This window comes from Eumetopias jubatus, unplaced genomic scaffold (assembly GCF_037043125.1).
Source record: "Eumetopias jubatus isolate StellerSeaLion01/CBP00866 unplaced genomic scaffold, mEumJub1_p1.0 scaffold_15, whole genome shotgun sequence".
Taxonomy (NCBI): Eukaryota; Metazoa; Chordata; class Mammalia; order Carnivora; family Otariidae; genus Eumetopias; species Eumetopias jubatus.
In genome coordinates, this window is record NW_028274821.1 from 68,091,837 (window position 1) to 68,113,954 (window position 22,118).

At 37.0% G+C, this 22,118-nt stretch overlaps 1 protein-coding gene across 4 annotated transcripts in view; it reads left to right on the forward strand.

Annotated features, from left to right (window-relative positions):
• SLC44A1 (solute carrier family 44 member 1) overlaps positions 1–22,118 on the forward strand; it is a 196,183-nt gene that overhangs the window by 132,766 nt on the left and 41,299 nt on the right. For 2 of the 4 annotated variants that reach the window (XM_028108787.2, XM_088018878.1), the window contains 3 exons: positions 13,132–13,368; positions 15,297–15,377; positions 18,606–21,003. In XM_028108787.2, coding sequence (XP_027964588.1) covers positions 13,132–13,368; positions 15,297–15,377; positions 18,606–18,629 — 342 coding nt within the window. In that variant the 3' untranslated portion in view covers positions 18,630–21,003. Of the gene's footprint in view, positions 1–13,131; positions 13,369–15,296; positions 15,588–18,605; positions 21,004–22,118 lie in introns of those variants that run through there. The other 2 variants (XM_028108788.2, XM_028108786.2) reach the window with 2 other exon arrangements.

The following is a 22,118-nucleotide window of genomic DNA, read 5'->3' on the forward strand; positions in this document are numbered from 1 at the left end:
TATGTGGAAGTGGGATAACAATAGAGCCAAACCCCTAGGGTTGTGAGGATTAGATGGGTTAGTACATGTAGTGTACCTAAGACAGTGCTTGACACTTTGTAAGTTCTTGATGAATGTTGGCTGTCACTGTTACTGTATATAAATGCTTTTAAAACAGAGCTGTGTGGGAATGAGACTTATGTGTCCTTAAAGTGTCTGAAAAGAGGTAATTTTTCTATATTACTAAAATCTGCAGAATAATAAATAACATTATCATTGGATTTTTTGTATCTGTAGCTCCAACCATAAAATGCTCAGAAAATTTGAAAAATTGAACTAACACCACCATAACCTAATAATATCATTTTTATATATTTCCTCCCAGTGCTTTTTTATAGGCTTATATATCTGTAGTCCAACAATCATAGCATACTTACCAGTTTGTTCTGCCCTTTGCATTTATATTATATCGTATCCAGTTCTCCTGTTGCTTTGATAATCTTCATAATTATTCATAATCATGATGGGTAGTATTTTATCAAATGCTATTCATAGACATTCTCTTACTACTAAACACTTAGGTTATTCCAGCCACTGTGTTTTGAAAATGTTTTTGAAAAGGAAAAAATACTTGGTGTAGAGAGGCCAAGATACCATGGCATGGTGTCAAGTTCTCAGGCAGCTGTCATCTAAAAAGAATTATAAAACTGTGCAGTTGTTTTGAAAATCTGTGATTAAACTTACACTATTGGATTTGTTCTTGTCATGTTTTTACAAGAGGAAATGTTTTATACTAAGGATTGAATGAGTCAGTCCATGTTAAGGACTGAGTATAGTGTTTGACACTCTTATTAACTATTGCTATTATTTATATGCTATATGACTAATTTAGGAAGGCTTCAGATTTTTTTGTCTATTTTATGTGTTACATATTTATAATTTATCCCTACTGCTAAGAAGGATATGAGGCAGCTTAGAATGTGAACATATGCACACAGAGCAGTTAAAATAGAAGAGAAACCATATAGAGGAATAACTGAAAATTATACTCAGGGGCAGCATTTGATCATGATGGTGATTTTAGTAAACTCTGATGGAGACACTTGCTCAGTACGAGGTACTGAGGAATGTACTTTATGTGAAGTGTTATTCATCCTCTCCTGTAGGGTGAGCCACTACTATTATCTTCATTTTATAGCAGAGGAAGCCAAAGTTTAAAGAACTAGAATGTGACAGAGCTGGAGTTCAAACTTAGGTCTGTCTGACTTCTCAGTTTTCAGTCACTATGTACTGACATTAAGTTTGCCCTTGGACTTTTTTTTTTTTAAAGTCTTTTGATTCAGTAATTCTCTTGATGGTAAACCACTGCTAGAAATAATTCTAAATACAGAAAAATACAGCATTATTTCTAATAGTTATCAATTGCAAACAATCTACTGCTTACCAATAGAGAAATGGTTAGAAATAATAGTCAGCAGACTGTTATTCACCTGTTACACCATGTTTTTCATTAAAAGTTTATAATATGATAAGTACATATGACAAGTGAAAAGGCTGAGTAAAACTACTTGACTATAACTGTTAAGTACTGTTTAAGAATGTACATGAGAAAGAATTACTCTCTCAAAATGTTAATGATTATCTTTGGATATTGAAAATATGAGTGAGAGGGAGAAGCAAGATGGCGGAGGAGTAGGAGACCTAAATTTTGTCTGGTCCCAGGAATTCAGCTAGATAGTTATCAAACCATTCAGAACACTTACAAACTCAACAGGAGATCGAAGAAAACAATAGCAGCAACTCTCTGAACAGAAAAGCGACCACTTTCTAGAAGGTAGGACGTGCGGAGAAGTGAATCCAAGGTGATATTTGGGAAGATAGAGTGGGAAGGGAGCCTCTGTCAGCCAGCTACCGGCAAGTGATAGAGCCGTGGAGCCTCGGAACTTTTAGAAGTCGGCTCCGCTGAGGGACGTCGCTCCAGTGGCTAAGCAGGGGGTGGAACCCTCACTGGGACACTGTAGTCTCAGGACCCTTGGGGTCACAGAAAGACTGGAGGTGCCTGAGTGCGGCAGAGCTCCCGAGTATCGGAGTGGGGAAGCCAGTTGCAGAGACGGAGCCGAGGAGTGGGATCTCAGCTCGGGGTGGCCATAAACCGTGATCCGTGGCACACTCGGACCACTTCTCTTCCAGCAGGGACCCAACAAGCGGCAGATCCGGGGAGACTCCCCTTCCTCCCCCGGGAGGAGCGGCACAAGAGCACACCGCAGGACTCTGCTGGGTTTGGAGACTCCAAACGGGGTCGGGTGCCAGAGATAGAAACGCTTGGTCTCAGGCCGGGTGAGCACAGAGTGAGGCTGGAGACTGGAGAGACAGGAGTGATTGACTGCCTTTCTCTGGGGGCTCACTTTGAAGGGGGGCCCCAGCTATTGGCTCCTCCGGGACCAGAGATTGGGAAGCCGCCATTTTCACTCTCATCCTCCAAAGCTGTACGTAAAGCTTTCAGGGAACAAAAGCTACTGAGAGCAAACCTGAACAGATTACCTAGCACAGCCCCTGACAAGGGTGTTGTAATTCCACCTCAGGCAAAGACATTTGAGAATCACTGCAATGGGCCCCTTCCCCAGAAGATCACCAAGAACAGCCAGCCAAGACCAAGTTTACCGATCAATGAGAAGGGCAAAACTCCAGCACTAGGGGAATAACAGCACATAGAATTCATGGCTTTTTCCCCATGATTCTTTAGTCTTTCAAAGTTAATTTTTAAATTTTTCTTTATTTTTTCTTTTTCTATTTTTTTAGTTGAATTTTTCTTCTTTCCTTTTTCAACCAACATCCTATTTTATCAATTCCTTTTTTAAAGTCTTTTTTAATTTTCATTTTTACAGTCATGTTCTATTCATTGTATTTAACCTTATTTTTTGTGTGTATGTATATATATATATATATATATATATATATATATATATACATATATACACAAGTTTTTCTTTCTTTAAGATTTTGGGATGCAATTTCTTCTAACAGACCAAAATATACCCAAAATCTAGTGTGTGGCTCTGTTCTATTCACCAGCCTGATCATATTCTTTTTTTTTTTCTTTCTTTCTTTTCCCCCTGGTTTCGGGTCTCTTCTGATTTGTTTAGTGTATATTTTTCTGGGGTCGTTGTTACCCTTTTAGCATTTTGTTTTCTCATTCATCTATTCTCCTCTGGACAAAATGACAAGATGGAAAAACTCACCTCAAAAAAAAAGAACAAGAGGCAGTACTGACTGCCAGGGACCTAATTAATACAGACATTAGTAATATGTCAGAAATAGAGTTCAGAATGACTATTATAAAGATACTAGCTGGGCTTGAAAAAAGCATAGAAGATACTAGAGAATCGCTTTCTGGAGAAATAAAAGAACTAAAATCTAACCAAGTCGAAATCAAAAAGGCTATTAATGAGGTGGAATCAAAAACGGAGGCTTTAACTGCTAGGATAATGAGGTAGAAGAGAGAATTAGTGATATAGAAGACCAAATGATGGAAAGTAAAGAAGCTGAGAAAAAGAGATAAACAACTACTGGATCACGAGAGAATTGGAGTGATAAGTAATACCATAAAGCGAAACAACATTAGAATAATTGGGATTCCCAGAAGAAGAAGAAAGAGAGAGAGGGGCAGAAGGTATATTGGAGCAAATTATAGCAGAGAACTTCCTGAATTTGGGGAAGGAAACAGGCATCAAATCCAGGAGGCACAGAGAACCCCCTTCAAAATCAATAAAAATAGGTCAACACCCTGACATCTAATAGTAAAACTCACAAGTCTCAGAGACAAAGAGAAAATCCTGAAAGCAGCTCGAGACAAGAGATCTGTAACCTACAACGGTAGAAGCATTAGATTGGCAGCAAACCTATCCACAGAGACCTGGCAGGCCAGAAAGGACTGGCATGATATATTCAGAGCACTAAACAAGAAAAATAAGCAGCCAAGAACACTATATCCAGCTAGACTGTCACTGACAATAGAAGGAGAGATAAAAAGCTTCCAGGACAAACAAAAACTAAAGGAATTTGCAAACATGAAACCAGCCCTACAAGAAATATTGAAAGGGGTCTTCTAAGCAAAGAGAGAGCCTAAAAGTAACATAGACCAGAAAGGAACACAGACAATATACAGTAACAGTCACCTTACAGGCAATACAATGGCACTAAATTCATATCTTTCAGTAGTTACCCTGAATGTAAATGGGCTAAATGCCCCAATCAAAAGACACAGATGGATAAAAAAACAAAACCCATCGATATGCTGTCTGCAAGAGACTCATTTTAGACCCAAAGACACCTCCAGATTGAAAGTGAGGGGGTGGAAAACCATTTACCATAATAATGGACATCAAAAGAAAACTGGGGTGGCATTCCTTATATCAGACAAATTAGATTTTAAACCAAAGACTATAATAAGAGATGAGGAAGGACACTACGTCATACTTAAAGGGTCTATCCAACAAGAAGATCTAACAATTGTAAATATCTATGCCCCTAACATGGGAGCAGCCAATTATATAAGCCAATTAATAACAAAAGCAAAGAAACACACCAACAACAACACAATAATAGTGGGGGGCTTTAACTCCCCTCCTCACTGAAATGGACAGATCATCTAAGCAAAAGATCAACAAGGAAATTAAGGCTTTAAATGACACACTGGACCAGATGGACTTCACAGATATATTCAGAACATTCCATCCTAAAGCAACAGAATACACATTCTTCTCTAGTGCCCATGGAACATTCTCCAGAATAGATCACATCCTGGGTCACAAATCAGGTCTCAACCAATACCAAAAGATTAGGATCCTTCCCTACATATTTTCAGACCGTAATGCTTTGAAACTAGAACTCAATCACAAGAGGAGAGTCAGAAAGAACTCAAATACATGGAGGCTAAAGAGGATCCTACTAAAAAATGAATGGGTCAACCAGGAAATTAGAGAAGAATTAAAAAAATTCATGGAAACAAATGAAAATGAAAACACAACTGTTCAAAATCTTTGGGATGCAGCAAAGGTGGTCCTAAGAGGAAAGTATATAGCAATACAAGGCTTTCTCAAAAAACAAGAAAGATCTCAAATACACAACCTAACCCTACACCTAAAGGAGCTGGAGAAAGAACAACAAATAAAGCACGAGAAGAGAAATAATAAAGATCAGAGCAGAAATCAATGAACTAGAAACCAAAAGAACAGTAGAACAGATCAACGAAAGTAGGAGCTGGTTCTTTAAAGAATTAATAAAATTAATAAACCCCTGGCCAGACATACCAAAAAGAAAAGAGAAAGGACCCAAATAAATAAAATCATGAATGAAAGAGGAGAGATCACAACCAACACCAAAGAAATACAATTACAAGAACATATTATGAGCGACTATATGGCAGCCAGTTAGACAGTCTGGAAGAAATGGATGCATTCCTAGAGACGTATAAACTACCAAAACTGAACCAGGAAGAAATAGAAAACCTGAACAGACCCATAACCAGTAAGGAATTTGAAGCAGTCATCAAAAGTCTCCCAACAAACAAGAGCCCAGGGCCAGATGGCTTCCCAGGGGAATTCTACCAAACATTTAAAGAAGAAATAATACCTGTTCTTCTGAAACTGTTCCAAAAAATAGAAATGGAAGGAAACCTTCCAAACTCGTTTTATGAGGCCAGCATTCCCTTGATCCCAAAACCAGACAAAGACCCCATCAAAAAAGAGAACTACAGACCAATATCCCTGATGAATATGGATGCAAAAATTCTCACCAAAATACTAGCCAATAGGATCCAACAGTACATTAAAAGGATTATTCTCCACGACCAAGTGGGATTTATTCCTGGGCCGCAAGTTTGGTTCAACATCTGCAAATCAATCAATGTGATACAATACATTAATAAAAGAAAGAACAAGAACCATATGATCCTCTCAATAGATGCAGAAAAAGGTTTGACAAAGTACAGCATCCTTTCTTGATTAAAAGTCTTCGGAGTGTAGGGATAGAGGGTACATACCTCAATATCATAAAAGCCATCTATGAAAAACCCACAGCAAATATCATTCTCAGTGGGGAAAAACTGAGAGCTTTTCCCCTAAGATCAGGAACACGGCAGGGATGTCCACTATCACCACTGATATTCAACATAGTACTAGAAGTCCTAGCCACAGCAGTCAGACAACAAAAAGAAATCAAAGGCATCCAAATCAGCAAAGAAGAAGTCAAACTCTCACTCTTTGCAGATGATATGATACTTTATGTGGAAGACCCAAAAGACCACCCCAAAACTGCTAGAACTCATACAGTAATTCAGTAAAGTGGCAGGACATAAAATCAATGCACAGAAATCAGTGGCATTCCTATACACCAACAACAAGACAGAAGAAAGAGAAATTAAGGAGTCAATCCCATTTACAATTGCACCCAAATCATAAGATACCTCGGAATAAATCTAACCAAAGAGGCAAAGAATCTGTACTCAGAAAACTATAGAATACTCATGAAAGAAATTGAGGAAGACACAAAGAAATGTAAAAACGTTCCATGCTCATGGATTGGAAGAACAAATATTGTGAAAATGTCAATATTACCTAGAGCAATCTACACATTTAATGCAATCCCTATCAAAATACCATCTACTTTTTTCAAAGAAATGGAACAAATAATCCTAAAATTTGTATGGAACCAGAAAAGACCCCAAATAGCCAGAGGAATGTTGAAAAAGAAAAGCAAAGCTGGTGGCATCACGATTCCAGACTTCCAGCTCTATTACAAAGCTGTCATCATCAAGACAGTATGGTACTGGCACAAAAACAGACATATAGATCAGTGGAACAGAACAGAGAGCCCAGAAATGGACCCTCAACTCTATGGTCAGCTAATCTTCAACAAAGCAGGAAAGAATGTCCAATGGAAAAAAGACAGTCTCTTCAACAAATGGTGTTGGGAAAATTGGACACGTGCAGAAGAATGAAACTGGACCATTTCCTTACACCACACACAAAAATAGACTCAAAATGGATGAAAGACCTAAATGTGAGACAAGAATCCATCAAAATCCTTGAGGAAAATACGGGCAGCAACCTCTTAGACCTCGCAGCAACTTCTTCCTAGAAACATCGCCAAAGGCAAGGGAAGCAACGGCAAAAGTGAACTATTGGGACTTCCTCAAGATAAAAAGCTTTTGCATACAAAGGAAACAGTCAACAAAACCAAAAGACCACCGACAGAATGGGAGAAGATATTTGCAAATGACATATCAGATAAAGGGCTAGTATCCAAAATCTATAAAGAATTTATCAAACTCAACACCCAAAGAACAAATAATCCAATCAAGAAATGGGCAAAAGACATGAACAGACATTTTTCTAAAGAAGACATCCAAATGGCCAACAGACACATGAAAAAGTGCTCAGCATCACTCGGCATCAGGGAAATCCAAATCAAAACCTCCATGAGATACCACCTCACACCAGTCAGAATGGCTAAAATTAACAAGTCAGGAAATGACAGATGTTGGCGGGGATGCGGAAAAAGGGGAACTCTCCTACACTGTTGGTGGGAATGCAAACTGGTGCAGCCACTCAGGGAAACAGTATGGAGGTTCCTCAAAAAGTTGAAAATAGAGCTACCCTACGACCCATCAATTTTACTACTGGGTGTTTACCCTAAAGATACAAATGTAGTAATCTGAAGGGGCACGTGCACCTGAATGTGTATAACATCAATGTCCACAATAGCCAAACTATGGGAAAAGCCTAGATGTCCATCAACAGATGAATAGATAAAGAAGAGATGGTGTGTGTGTGTATGTGTGTGTATATATATATACACGCACATACACACGCGCGCGCACACACACACACACACACACACACAGTGGAATATTATGCAGCCATCAAAAAAATGAAGTCTTGCCATTTGCAACAACGTGGATGGAATTAGAGGGTATTATGCTAAGCGAAATAATTCAATCAGAGAAAGACAAGTATCATATGATCTCACCGATAATGAGGAATTTGAGAAACAAGACAGAGGATCATAGGGGAAGGGAGAGAAAAATGAAACAAGACGAAACCAGAGAGGGAAACAAAGCATAAGAGACTCTTAATCTCAGGAAGCAAACTGATGGTTGCTGGAGTGGAGGGGGGTGGGGAGGGATGGGGTGGCTGGGTGATGGACACTGGGGAGGGTATGTGCTTTGGTGAGCACTGTGAATTGTGTAAGACTGATGAATCACAGACCTGTACCACTGAAACAAATAATACATTATATGGTAATAAAAAAAATCATAAAAAAAAGAAAGACAATATGAGTGATTCCAAACCCCTCCCCCTGCTCTACCATAATGAAATAAATTTCTCTATATTAAATATGCATTTTTTATAATGGAGAAATATAAGGATGATAAAATGAACTGTTTTAAAATGGACTGAGTTTTTCAGCAGCCTAGTGACCTGTCAAAAGTTTTTCTTTAGTTTTATCATAACCTTTTTTTCATTCCACAAATATCGAGTACCCACTAGTAATGTGCTAGCGACTTTTCTGGGTACTGGTTATATACTAGTCAAACAAAATTTAAAATCTAGTAGAAAAGTCAGTTTTATATCCCTCTTTTCACTTTATATTATGTTATGATCATTTCGTATTTTATTAAAAATATTTTAAACATGATTATAGAATTGTATCATTTATTTAACCAAACCTCCGATTTTTTTTTACAGTTAAACTATTCTCATTTTACTAATATAAACTATGATACAGCAAAACTTTTGTATACAAATCCTTGCCTGCGTCAGTCCTCATTTCCTGATTCCAGAATCCTAGAAGTAGAATTAATGACTCAGAGTATGTAATAGGTTTCTTCATGTGCATTACCAAATTGTTTTCCAGAAACATTTAAGTTTGAATAATATAAAATTTATAACACTGTAAAAAAATTACTTTTAAAACCATGAAAGATGTTTCTTAATCCAGACACCCCCCCCCCTCAAAAATGAGAGGGGAATAGTCTTCTGGGTTTCCAACATACTGAGATAAACATTCTTTAGTTTTCTTTTTTAAAAATGTAGTTCTGATCACCGAATATAGTAAATCTTTTGAAAGCATTTCTTTCATTATAATTAAAAGTGGTTGCTAGTATACAGAAATCGTTTCTGATCTGATAGTTCAAGTGGGTCGATCAGAATAAGCATTATAAAAGATAAGGAGCCCCTGGGTGCCTCAGTTGGTCAAGTGTCTGCTGTTCAGCTCAGGTCATGATCCCAGAGTCTTGGGATCCCCCGAATTAGGCTCCCTGCTCATCAGGGAGTCTGCTTGTCCCCTCTCTCCCTCTCACCCTCCCCCTGCTAATGCACGCTCTGTCTCTCTCTCTCTGTCTCTCACTCCCTCTCAAATAAATAAAATCGTTTTTAAAAATAAAAGTGTCAGGAACAGACTATTGATAATATACAACTTGGATTAATCATGAGGTAATTTTGCGTAGTGGAAAACACCAATCCCAGAAAAGTAAATACTGTATGTTTCCATTTATATAACATTCTTATATACCTTTTTTTTAAATTAAGTAAGCTCTACACCCAACGTGGGGCTTCAACTGATTATATAACATTCTTGAAATGACAACATTATGGAAATTGGGAGCAGATTTGTGGTCACCCAGCTAGAGATGGGGTTGGGGGGAAGAGTAGGGGTAGTTATAAAAGGTTAAAGTGAAGGATCCTTGTGATGATGGAAGTGTTCTGTATCTTGACTATGTCAATGTCAATACTGTGGTTGTGGTATTACACTATATACAAGATGTTACCATTGAAGGGAACTGGGTAACAGGTACATGGAATCATTCTGTGTTATTTCTTACAACTATATGTGAATTCAAAATTGTCTCAAAATTTAATATTTAATTTTAAAAAACTCTGAATTTAAAAGAAAACAAAAGACAATGGCGTGGATTCCATTTCTGTGGAACCCAAGTGGTTTCATGGAATGGTAATTAGATTTGGGAGGGATCTTAGCTCCTCTAATTTAGTGGCTTGTGACCTGTGATCACTGGCGTATAGGGTCCTCACAGGTAAGAATAGAGATTTACAAGCTATTTAAACATTTTCAAGGCTAGTAGATAATGCATATTTGCCCAATAAAACTACAAAAAACCCCACAAAATCTCAAGTTGTCCACTTCTGTGTGAAATTATTTCATCTCTATTTGATAATACTTCTAATATTAATTATAGGCAGTTTATTTGGCATTGATTAATAAGAAATGAGAATATGAATTATTATGTAAATAGGTGCTATTTTACTGGTAAATAAAATCTTTCAAAACTTAAGTTCCACATGGAAAGGGCATCATAAATGCAAGATTTATGGTGGAAATGAAAGGAAGAAACAAAGATTGCCAGGCACTGTGTTACATGCTTTCAGAATGCTTATTTTAACAATCATGGGATGTATGTACGATTTATGTCTCTTTTAAAGGCAGAAAAACAGACGCAGAAAGGTTAAATTTGAACTTGCTTGGAGTCACAAAACCAGGAAGTATTAACTCTGTGATTCAAATCTACATCTTTCTGATTCCAAAACTAGCACTCTTTCCTTCCTGCTGCTCACATCCTGCCCTATGTATGAATCTCTAATATTGTATCACCAATAATTTATCCTGTAGAATAGGAGAGCCTAAGCTTTTTAAATCATGTTTTATTAGAAAAAAATTTTGATCACACTTCCTAATATATTTACATTTATTAATATATGTATAGCTTTTAATATGTATTATAAAGCATAGTATAAAAGAAAATTTCAACAAATGTGAGATACAGTTTGAGGTTCCAGGTGATCCCCTTAAATACTTCTTGGGTATGTGTACCCTGCTATGGAAACCACTGATATAGACCCGTACTTCTTACAGGCTGCAGACTTTATCAGAATGACCTGAGGTACTTTTTAAATGAATATCGCTGGGTTTCACCTTAGATTGAACCAACTGGACTTGGGGTAGGGCCCAGGAATCTGTTATTCATGAACTCCCCAAGTGATAACCAGCCCCGCCATAGTTTGAGAGCCATTAATGTATCCTCTGCTTGAATAAATGCATGACACCCTTTCACTATATTTGGGGGTAATTATTACATTTGTTTGACCTTTTTGGCTAAATATCATTAACTCTTGAAGTTGTTTCTAATGTGACAATATCCAGCCTTCCACCTCAACAGCTTTTACCTCAACATTGGTTTGTCTGAGCCACACCTTCTCCCTATAATTGACTTTATTTAACATTTCAAATGTGGCTTAACTTTAAGTGGTATAATGAGAGCATAAAGAACCTCAGTCCTTCTGTAGGGCGGATATCAAAAGTTTGAAGAAGAGTTTTCAAAAACAGTGGTTTCATTCTAAAAACCAAAAAGAGTGCACGAAAATGGATATAATTAGCGATCTGTAGAAGTCACCCCAGAAAGTAAGTAACTGTAAGAGAGGATTCCTGAGTGTTTTCCACAAAAAATGGTGGAGGGTCTTCCAAATTTTGGGCAGACCCTGACTTGCTCCCTAAAATCATCCGAGAAGGGTCAATTTATAGCCTAACCAATATTTTGTCTAATGCATTGTAGCTGTTGGTTAAAATAATGGTGAAGGAGAGATGCTTTGGTGTGGATAAATAGTAGGGAAAAGGCAAGAGAATTCTTTTTTTTTTTTAAGATTTTTTTTTTTTTAAGATTTATTTATTTATTTGACAGAGAGACACAGCGAGAGAGGGAACACAAGCAGGGGGAGTGGGAGAGGGAGAAGCAGGCTTCCCGCGGAGCAGGGAGCCCGATGTGGGGCTCGATGTGGGGCTCGATGTGGGGCTCGATGTGGGGCTCGATCCCAGGACCCTGGGATCATGACCTGAGCCGAAGGCAGACACTTAACTGAGCCACCCAGGCGCCCCAAGGCAAGAGAATTCTTAGTCTGCCCATTCTCAGCACTCGGCAAGGAAAGCCTGCTGTGGTTCTAGAGACTCTTTCTTTCCCTTTGTTATTTAATGCTGGATGGTAGGCCAAGTAAGGGGCTGAGCAAGACTGTGTTTAGGATTCAGTATAACCTATTGCTGCTTTATATCCATATCCAAGTATTTGCTGAGTTTTTACTTGCAAAGAGTGCTCGAGTTGGCATCGTAAGACCTTGATTTGGGTGGTATCTGCTTTTCTGCTCTGTGACCTTGGGCAGGTTGCCGAGTGTCTCTGAGCATGTTTCCCAATCTATAAAATGAGAATGATGATGTTTGCCATAAACCATTCAAAGGGCCTGAAAAGCTGAACTAAAATGTAGTAAAAGAACCACAAGAAATGTAAAGTGCTGCCTGGGAAGGATCAGAGTATGTGGTTTTGACAGTAAGCAAATTGGCTATTTCTTGTATTCTTCTATGATGGATCTTTGTGGCAACCTCTTTCCTCACAGGTAATCCAAATCTAAATTTTGTGGCAAATCATATTAAATTTGCCATGTATTCTATGTGAAATAAAATATGAAACAAAGAAAAAACTCTTATGTTTGTTGCAGCATTATTTATACCAGAAAACAATAGAAGGCTCCAGTTGTAGGAATCGGTCAAATTTTAAGCCCCCCATAAGATGAAATTATGTGGCTAAGTATTTATAACATTTATAATGATACTATAAATATTAATGAATAGCTTTTAATGATTCATATGTATAATACTATTTCATATATGTGAAAGTGCTTAGAAAGAAGTACATAGCAATACCCTGGAATGTCAATAATTTTCTTCTGAGTGCTAATAGGGCCATTTTCTAAAATATGCATACACTTATTTTAAAAATTGCTACAGGTGCTACATATGGGAAGTTTTAAGGAACAAGCATAACATTTGGAAAACATGACTATTTTTTCATGTAAACCAGAAGTGTTTAAAGGATGATGTTTTATTTATGTGACATGCACGTATATGTGCACATATACAGATGTATATGTGTCTATGGGTCTGTGTGAATGATACTTCCTAACTTGAGGTGGAATGAATGTATGCAACCATCACTTATAAATATTGAAGGGAACTTGAAATCTATACATGATGAAGAAACAATGGTTTTCTTTCGTAGGCTATTAAATGTGCTCTTTGTTCTCTCTGCTTCAGGTGCTGATAGTCTGCAGCACAGGCTTGGCTGGGATTATGCTGCTCAACTACCAGCAAGATTACACAGTCTGGGTGCTGCCTCTGATCATCGTCTGCCTCTTTGCTTTCCTAGTCGCTCATTGCTTCCTGTCCATTTACGAAATGGTAGTGGATGTATTATTCTTGTGTTTTGCCATTGATACAAAATACAATGATGGGAGTCCTGGCAGAGAATTCTATATGGATAAAGTGCTGATGGTAAGTACTTCAAATGCCCTCGACTGCTTTAGGGGTAAAAATACTAGTCAAAATATTTTGCCAAACATTCTCTATATTTCATTCCTATTATATGCAACTGAGTAATTCACAATTAGACCTGTGGTGCTCATGAATGAGCTTAGTCTTAGGAAAATCAGGGAAGGAGGTCCTTGGGCATGGATGGGACCATTTAAATACACCTAGCTGGAGCAATACCCATTGATAGCCCTGAGTTCACATTATTTTAGACTCCTGGCTCCCTCTCTGCGGTTAGACTGATTAGAATTGACTTCTTAAACCTGAATTTTAGCCCTTGAATTGGAACACTGGACCACCGATGTTCTAAGTGCCCTTTCCTAAAGTGGAGTTCAAAGACGTCCCAGGTTGTGGTACCTGCCTGTATTTCTCCATCTATCACCTTTCCAAATATTACTGCTGTCAGCCCCATTAAAACTCATTATCCTAAGTATGCCAGGCCAAATTGAAGGTGTTTCATAATGAATACAGATTAACAGACCCATGATTGTATTGTTTTCCATTAGTCAAGATCCGAACCTTTACACAGGTATTACATTCAGATTCTTTATAGTTAGGTGGCCTCTGCAGTTTTCCTATATTAGAATCTCTATAGAAATTTTTTACAAATTTAGAAATCCTATTTAAATGGTTCAAATACTGTTATCAATGTCAAATTCTACCAAATTAAGCATACTTCTTAATAATAGCACTTTGATATTAAGCTGTGAAATATTCCTATTTGAAGAGTGGGTAACATTGAAGACTAAACATTAGACATTGAAATAACAAGTCTTCTTCCAGGAACATGTTTTATCTAGTTAAATCTAAAATAAATGTGTCAATAAATAAAATAGATTTTTTTTCCAATCACAAAAATTCCAAATGATTTTAACTGGCGTATTTGGTACTGATTATCTCTTTCACTGAGAACACCATCAGCTAAATTTTGGACATTTTCGTAATGTCTAAATTATAATTCTAACTGGCTGTTTTCATGATGGAATTTGACTTGTGAGCATTCCATCTCCCTTCTGATTAAGGCATTGAGAAGAATTTGGGGATGCCTGGCTGGCTCAGTCAGGAGAGCGTTTGACTCTTGATCTCAGGGTTGTATGTTTGAGCCCCACGTTGGGTGTAGATAAAATCTTAAAAAAAAAAAAAGGAAGAAGTATTTGTTTTTGTTTTTTAAACCCCTGATCAAAAGCTGAGTAAAAGAAATACACTTTTTCTTCTTTAGTTTTTTCCTGTAAGAATAATGAGGATATTTAATGGAGAAGTGCTCCATAAACTTTGACAAGATAGAAATGTTTCCGCCAGGGCATAATCCCATTTTAACTACTTTTGACCATAGATTCTGGTTGTTACTTCCTGTCTTCCTGCTTTATGGAGTAATTTGAAAGCCAGATAGACTTTTTTTTTAAAGTAGCTTATTTATGGTTTGGTAAAAACAGTATTCTGGCCTTAGTGGTATCGATACTTTCTTTTACCTTCTAGGGTTATTTTAAAGAGAGGGCTTCTGGAGTGAAATGCTCTCATTGTTCCGTTTAACCTTGATACGCAAAAAGTAAAACAACAAATAAAGCAATAATCTATGGGAAAATAGTCCTCTTCAAAAAAAAAAAGTTAGGTATTTTCTCTTCCAAATAGAAGTAACATTCTCTCTTTGAACCTAAGTGCAATGGTCCCAATGAATGGATGGAAAAAAGATTTCATCTTGACAAATTGCAGCCTACCCACACAAACTTATTAGCAGCTCTTGGGTAGGATACTAAATATTATTTATTGCCATGTTTTTAGGCCATCCCTTTACTAACATTGAATCCAAATATGTCAATGCTCCTTAGGATTCATCTACCAACCACAATCTGAAAGGACCTAAGAATTTATGCCATTTGGTCCATATTTTGCAGGAGTTTGTGGAAAACAGTAGAAAAGCAATGAAAGAAGCTGGTAAGGGAGGCGTTGCTGATGCCAGAGAGCTAAAACCGATGGTAGGTGGACCTGAGGAGGTGGCCGGCCTCCAAGAGTTTCATTTTCACTTCCTTTCTCTCTCTGTCTTCACTGACTGCACTTCTTCGGGAGAAGCTGTTATTATCTGTATCACGCAGGATGTACTGCTCTTTCTGTTTGTATGTTTACCCATCACTTGGATGGCAGAATTCTTGTCACAACTGAGACCACCTTCTGTAAAAGTAAGCTGAAAGGAACAGTGTCTTTTTCAGTGCTCATGGTGGGGAAGGGGCTATTTTTGTCCTTAAAGTAAAATTGCTATTTCTGGGGTGGGGGGTGTTTTTTGTTTTTTTGTTGTTGTTGTTTTTCTTTTTAACTGTCAGTGTTTGGTTTTCATCAGACTGAACATTTGGTTGTACACTTAAACTGACAGTTTCATTTTTGTCATTTTTGGAAGGTGATAATAATTCCTTTCAACTTGCTAAAATTCATATCCCCCACTTTTTTAATATTGGTTTGTTTATGTTGCTGTCTTTTATCCTTCGCTTTTTCTTCTGTTGCCTGGATTGTACTTTCTTTGTTTCTTAAGCTATTTTTCAGTAGAAAACAAGGTTATTTCCATCAACACTCACATTCCCACTCATTAAGACAACCTGGTCTTGTCTAGCCTCAGCTTAATTGTGAGAAGGATAAATTATCTCTGCTTAGTGATACATATGTATTATAAGTACTCTACTTTCATTTGACAAGAAGAGACTTAGTCAGTGTAAGAGAATCCTGAGTTGCTTTTCCCACAGATATTCTCACCTCTGCATAATGACAGATGTCTCTCACATATGTTTGTGTAATTACTGCCTATTTTACAAATGTGTTATTCTTAAAGAGCATGTGACTTCAAAATATTATATAATTGCTTACCTTCTTAAACAGTTCATTTTAAATAACATGCCTTCTAATTGCACATAATGTCCAAAAGTGTGAGATGAAGACTCTTCTTTCTTCTTTCTAGTTTAATAAAGTTGTTGATTTCATAGGTTTCCATCTTGAGAAATACATAATATAAAACAAGCCCATTTAAGTATATAGGAGTAAAGGAATGGGTTTGTTTAAGGTAGGGGGAAGGGAGGCCATATGTATATGCAAGATAATTGCATATTCAATCTAATTTAAAGCCTCAACAGAATGTTTAGATATAAACTCTTTCCTCCATAACCCCTTCCAGGCCCTATTTTGGTGTTGCTTTTAATAGCACTGATGATTATAAAGTCAAACTTTCAATGTTTAGTTCCCAAGATACAGATCACTCTAATCGTAAGTAAATTATGTAGCACTCTTAGTTTTAAGCATTCATCAGCCAGAACTTCATTGAGTGGGCAAGCGGCCCCATCAGCAATGCCCCCGGTCTGGTTACTTGCCTTCCCTACCCTTTCTTTCTGTGTCCCCCTTACTTGACACTGGCTGACAGGAACAACAGTAAAGATTCTCGCCAACCTTCTGGTGGCATGGGTAAATGAGGAAGGCTTTCTTCTTGTCACTCTTGGCTTATCTTACTTGTTCAGTAAATAAGGTTCCCAGCCTATAACTTAAAAAGGTAAAATATAAAATCTTTTCTTTTTTTTTAAAGATTTTATTTATTTATTTATTTGAGAGAGAGAGAATGAGAGATACAGAGCACGAAAGGGAAGAGGGTCAGAGGGAGAAGCAGACTCCCCGCCGAGCAGGGAGCCTGATGTGGGACTCGATCCCGGGACTCCAGGATCATAACCCAAGCCGAAGGCAGCCGCTTAACCAACTGAGCCACCCAGGCGCCCAAATATAAAATCTTAAAATGTAAACTATCTTCCCCCCACCACTTTCTGTCTTCTAGTGGTTGATACTTCTATTAAATCATTTGTCAGTAATAATCATTTTTCAAAAGGGAGAAATATGTGGAGGTCTAGACTAGCTTAGTTTTAACTATGAATTGGCATGTATTTCTGCATTATCCTTTAGTGAAGACAAATTGTGGTAGACCAGAATGCAAGTATGTCTTCCCTTACCAAAACCCCATTTCATAGGTAATAATACTAGGAGAATTGCCCAAGTTATATGGCATTCTACCAGAAGCCAAGAATTTAGAAAGGTTTTTTTTTTCCCCTAATATTGCTTTCAGTTTTAAATTAATGTCCCTTAACTCAAACACTGCTTTAAAATCTTCCTTCACTTTTTGCTTTTATTTTATGTTGTTCATCAGCTCATTGCTTGCAGATTAATGACAAAACTCTCCACTCTGTCCCAAAATATATCTTAAACATGCATTGTTCTTCCAAAGCTGGTGCTTTGGACATTATAGCATTTGATCCCTGAGAATGTTTTATATGTTTTAAAAAGTTCCCAGGAGAGAAGTTGAGATGTTGTTCACAGGGTAGTTAAATATTTTAAGCATAATCAATACCTCCAATTCTTATCCCTCTTTTGCATTAGCATGGTAAGAGTTGACCACCATCTTGGATGTGTCCCTAAATAATTATCTGAGAAATTCCTCACTAAAGTTTAGGGATTGGTAGATATTAGGATTGCTTATTTGTATTTCCTTGTTTTAATTCACAGGTTATTCCCATAGATGAAAGTTCTGTAAAAGCATCATACCTATTTTGTCATATCTATACAACCTGCTTTTTAAGTTCACTGATCTATCTTCTTTCTTAATGGGATATTTTAATTTAGGGTTTACTTTTAGCCTATAGAATAATGTTCAGGAAAAAATGATGTTTTAGATTTCCCTTTTGACAGGGGATCATTGAACTAAATATAAGGACTTCCAGTTTTCCTCTTGGACTATTTCCTTTTTTTTCTTTTTTCTTTTCCTTTTTTTTGAGAGAACCTCACTAGTTAAGGAAACTTTGAAGGTTTGTGAGGTCATCCTGTACATCTTTGAAAATGATTTTAGAAAAATTGATCAAATGTGATGTAGAAGTTTAAGAAAGAGACTTTCCGGCCTTCTGCGTACAGGAAAGAATTTGTAGAGGAAAGGGAGAAAAAACCTGGACACTGTAGCAACATAGGCCAGAGATGTATTCAATGCATATCTCAAAGATGACCCAGAAGGAAGTGTGACTTTCAACATTCATAGGAATTGCAGCCCCTGGAATATAGGTTCGGGGAGAAGGGCTCTCAGTCCATTTTGCTTTGTTGCCGCTTGTGACCATCTATGTGTTTGTAACATCATTCATGATCTCCTTTTAATGGTAATTGTCTAAGATTGTACTCTGTATGACTTTGTTTTCTAGGCTTCGGGAGCAAGTTCTGCTTGAACCTAGCCGACCGTTATGGAACCCATTGACATTCCAAAACAATATATACACATAACTATGTATTTGTGTGTGTGGGTGTGTGTATATATGTATATGTATGTGTGTATATATATGTATATGTATATACACACACACACATAATCAGCCAAAATCAGAGAAAAGGAACAGGGATTTAATACCTTTTTTATGCTTATTTTTGTCAAACATGTACTCCTTTCATACGGGTGGCTTTTACAAGGCAATTGCCGTCATTTAATGTTTTCAATTGTAATTGTCTTAATGGAAATGTTAAGATTCATATCTGATTAACATTTTTAATAACTTAGAGGAGATTTTAACTTTAGTTATTTAAATTAGGTAAAATGATTGTACCGAATTCTCTGTCTAAAGTTTATTCAGGGGTGATTTCCCTGATGTGTGCATAAAAATCAAGGTCTTATTTTACTGATGCATAAGTCCTAGCCGGATGAGACTAGGCATATGCTTTCAGATAAATAAGGAGATACTCCAGTCATTTTTCCCCAATCAAAGAAGCCATGTCATTTTACTTTTAGAAACATACTAGTGGACTCAGTATGGGAATTTTCATAATAGCTCATGCATTTGTCAGCCAACATTAAAAAGTAACCAACTCCTCAGGTATTTGTAGTTTACCCTAAGCTTCTATAAGAGAGTAGGTTAAAAAGAAAAGGGTAGATAATCTTTCTTATGCAAACTTTGTTCTTATAGTTTGTCTTTCTTTCATTTTTTACTTTAGTAGCATCCTCCACACATTGGTGTGCCTGATTTCAAGGGAAGCTGGGGCACCCAGCAACTTTAGCCTTTAGTTTCCATGTATTGATTTGCAGATTAAGTAATGCTGGGAGGAATAAAAAAAGAAGGGGAGAGAGAAACATGCAAATTCCAGTGCTTGGGCTTCTGCTTCTAAGGAACTAAAGTGGCTTCAGGCTAAGTGGCCATTTTATTCAAATGCTTGCTGTAAAATCTGAAAACATACTGGCAGGTGCTCCTCTCCTTGGCAATTCATTAAGTATCCAGAATTCTACAATGTTTAACTGAAGAATTGGTTATGTTTTGATCCTCAAGTGTTGAATATTCTTTTTGTTTGGGAATGGGTTTGGGGTTTTTTTGTTTCTCGTTGTTTTTCTTTTTTATTCCTGAAGCTTACCAGATATGAATGGCTAATATTCCATTGTTCTGCTTATTGTAATGGTGAATGCTTTAAGAAAAAAAAAAGTGTAATTTGCTAAGAATAATTCATGATCTGTTTATGCGATAACTCCTTTTTGTTACGATTTTTTTAAAAAAAGCTATTTTTGTTAATGTAAAGTAAATATTTCAGAGCAAATTTTTTAAACTTATTGCACTAAATACAGGCTCTGTACAAAAAAAAAAAAAGCCTCAGCATTTTATCATTCCGTGGAAGAAGAATCTTTTGAAAGAAAGCATTGCCTCTTACCAGAATTAGACAGTGAATTAGACCGGTATTATGGAAATGCATACAATTAATGTCACTAGGGCTTACTAAGCAGCGGTTTGCTCATGTGCTTGCTTTCAAAGGGTTAGACCTTTAAATTGCTGCAAAAGTAAATTGTATTTTTTCTTCTTTTCTTTTTTTTAGTATCCGTGTTCTTTACTCTAGCTAGGCTAAAATTTGCTAAATGCCTTGGTTTCTTTTCAAAGCTCATGTAATATTTCTGATTTTTCAGAATATTTGCAATAAGAGTCTGGAATTAAAAAAAAAAAACAACACACACACATACACAGTTAAGAGCTCATATCTTGGCGAGAACTGGGAAACCAACATTGTGAGAATAGCTATTTTGAAACAATAATTCTCCAGAAGTTAACATCTAACATTGCCAGACAGTTTCATTGTACTCTTTTTGTATCATTTGAAATGGAATAAATATAATGATGTAACTAACAATTATCCAAATAGATGAGAGAGCAAATCATGTAAGAAAATTCAGAGTACCTTCTGTTTCATAGCCACACAGATTTTGGACATTAAGAAACATTGGGAACTAAATTTAAGATTGGAAAAAGTCTGGAAGATGAGTATCAGAACAGAAGACATTCTATTGTAGGAGCTAGCTATTTTAGGAGATGTCCCTCCAAAGTGACCTGATGGAAGTCTTGAATTTGGAAATTAGGTTCTACTCACTTGGACATCCCAGCATCACGGACTCTTGCTGTTCCCCTGTTCCATTTGCTCGCAATCTCAGCTATTTGGAAGCCACCAGGAATGCTTTCTAATTATCATTTGCAACTAGAACTGTAATCAGAAAGAAATTTTGTATTTTTGTATAACTTGATTGTGTGCCATTTTATATAACAGGTCCTGTTTTACAAATAAATTTTGTTCTACTAACTTTGTGTTTAGAAATTATGATCTATGTGTAACCATGTCATTTGAGTTCCAAATTAATTGCCAGGCTGTTTTCCCTAAGTAAATGTGTGTGCCATGTAAGTAGATATATGCATCTCTGCATATATATGTTACAGAGGCACACACAGAGAGATATTTAACATATAGAATATCACTCTCATATGAGCTTCATTCCTTGATACATTTTATAAAGCCTCACACAGGCTTTTTAGCAATATTTCAATGTTTTGAGGTTATGTTTGGATATTCCTGCTGCCTCTTTCATTCATTGTGAGTCATTCTTCAGCTAGCTCTGGGCTGCCTTATTGCTATTTGCTCACTGCCTCCCATCTTCTGCCCAAGTGAGAAGAATAGGTGAAGAACAAAAATTATCCGTGATATGTGGTGACCTGAATAATTTTATAAGCCATTGACTCTGTGTTGTGGTTTGTGTCTTTTTCTGTGGTGGATCTTCAAAATCGTGTTCAGTACTGACATCTCCAGAGTACAGTTACAGTCCACTAGTGTAAATGGTGATCGTGGTGACCAGAGTATCACTGTGGGTTCTGCCATCAGCAAAAGGCTCTGGCACATGATTAGACTTTGCAGGCTCCTGCCTCAAGAGTCAGTGATGCTGTAATATAAAATGGAAGGAAAAAGGTTATATTTCAGTATAAATCCAAGAGACCTATCTTCTATGGGAGGCCTAACCAGTACGTTAGGTAAACATTAGGAATTTAGCTAGGGCATTGAGATTATATAATCCTTAAATGGATGAGCAGAGCTCAAAGCAGGTTGTTCCTTTAAACCATTTAATGCAATGCTTAATGTTTAGGATTAGAGCTTTTATCCTATCCTATAGCATGATTAAGTCCTATGTTACTGCAATTTAAGTAGCTTAACTGTGTTTTGGTCCCCAAACTTTGTCCATAATGGTTGGAGAGGAGGCTCTCACTGAGTCTCTTTCAAAATTATGCTGGAGATAAGTTTTTTTCTTTGTAGAGATGTTTCCTTACTCTTGTATTTTCTTTTTTCAGCAAAGAACATTAAGCTGCTGATTTCCAATACCATTGACCTTGGTGTCTGCCAAGGGCCCTTGTCTTTCCAGGGCAGTTTCA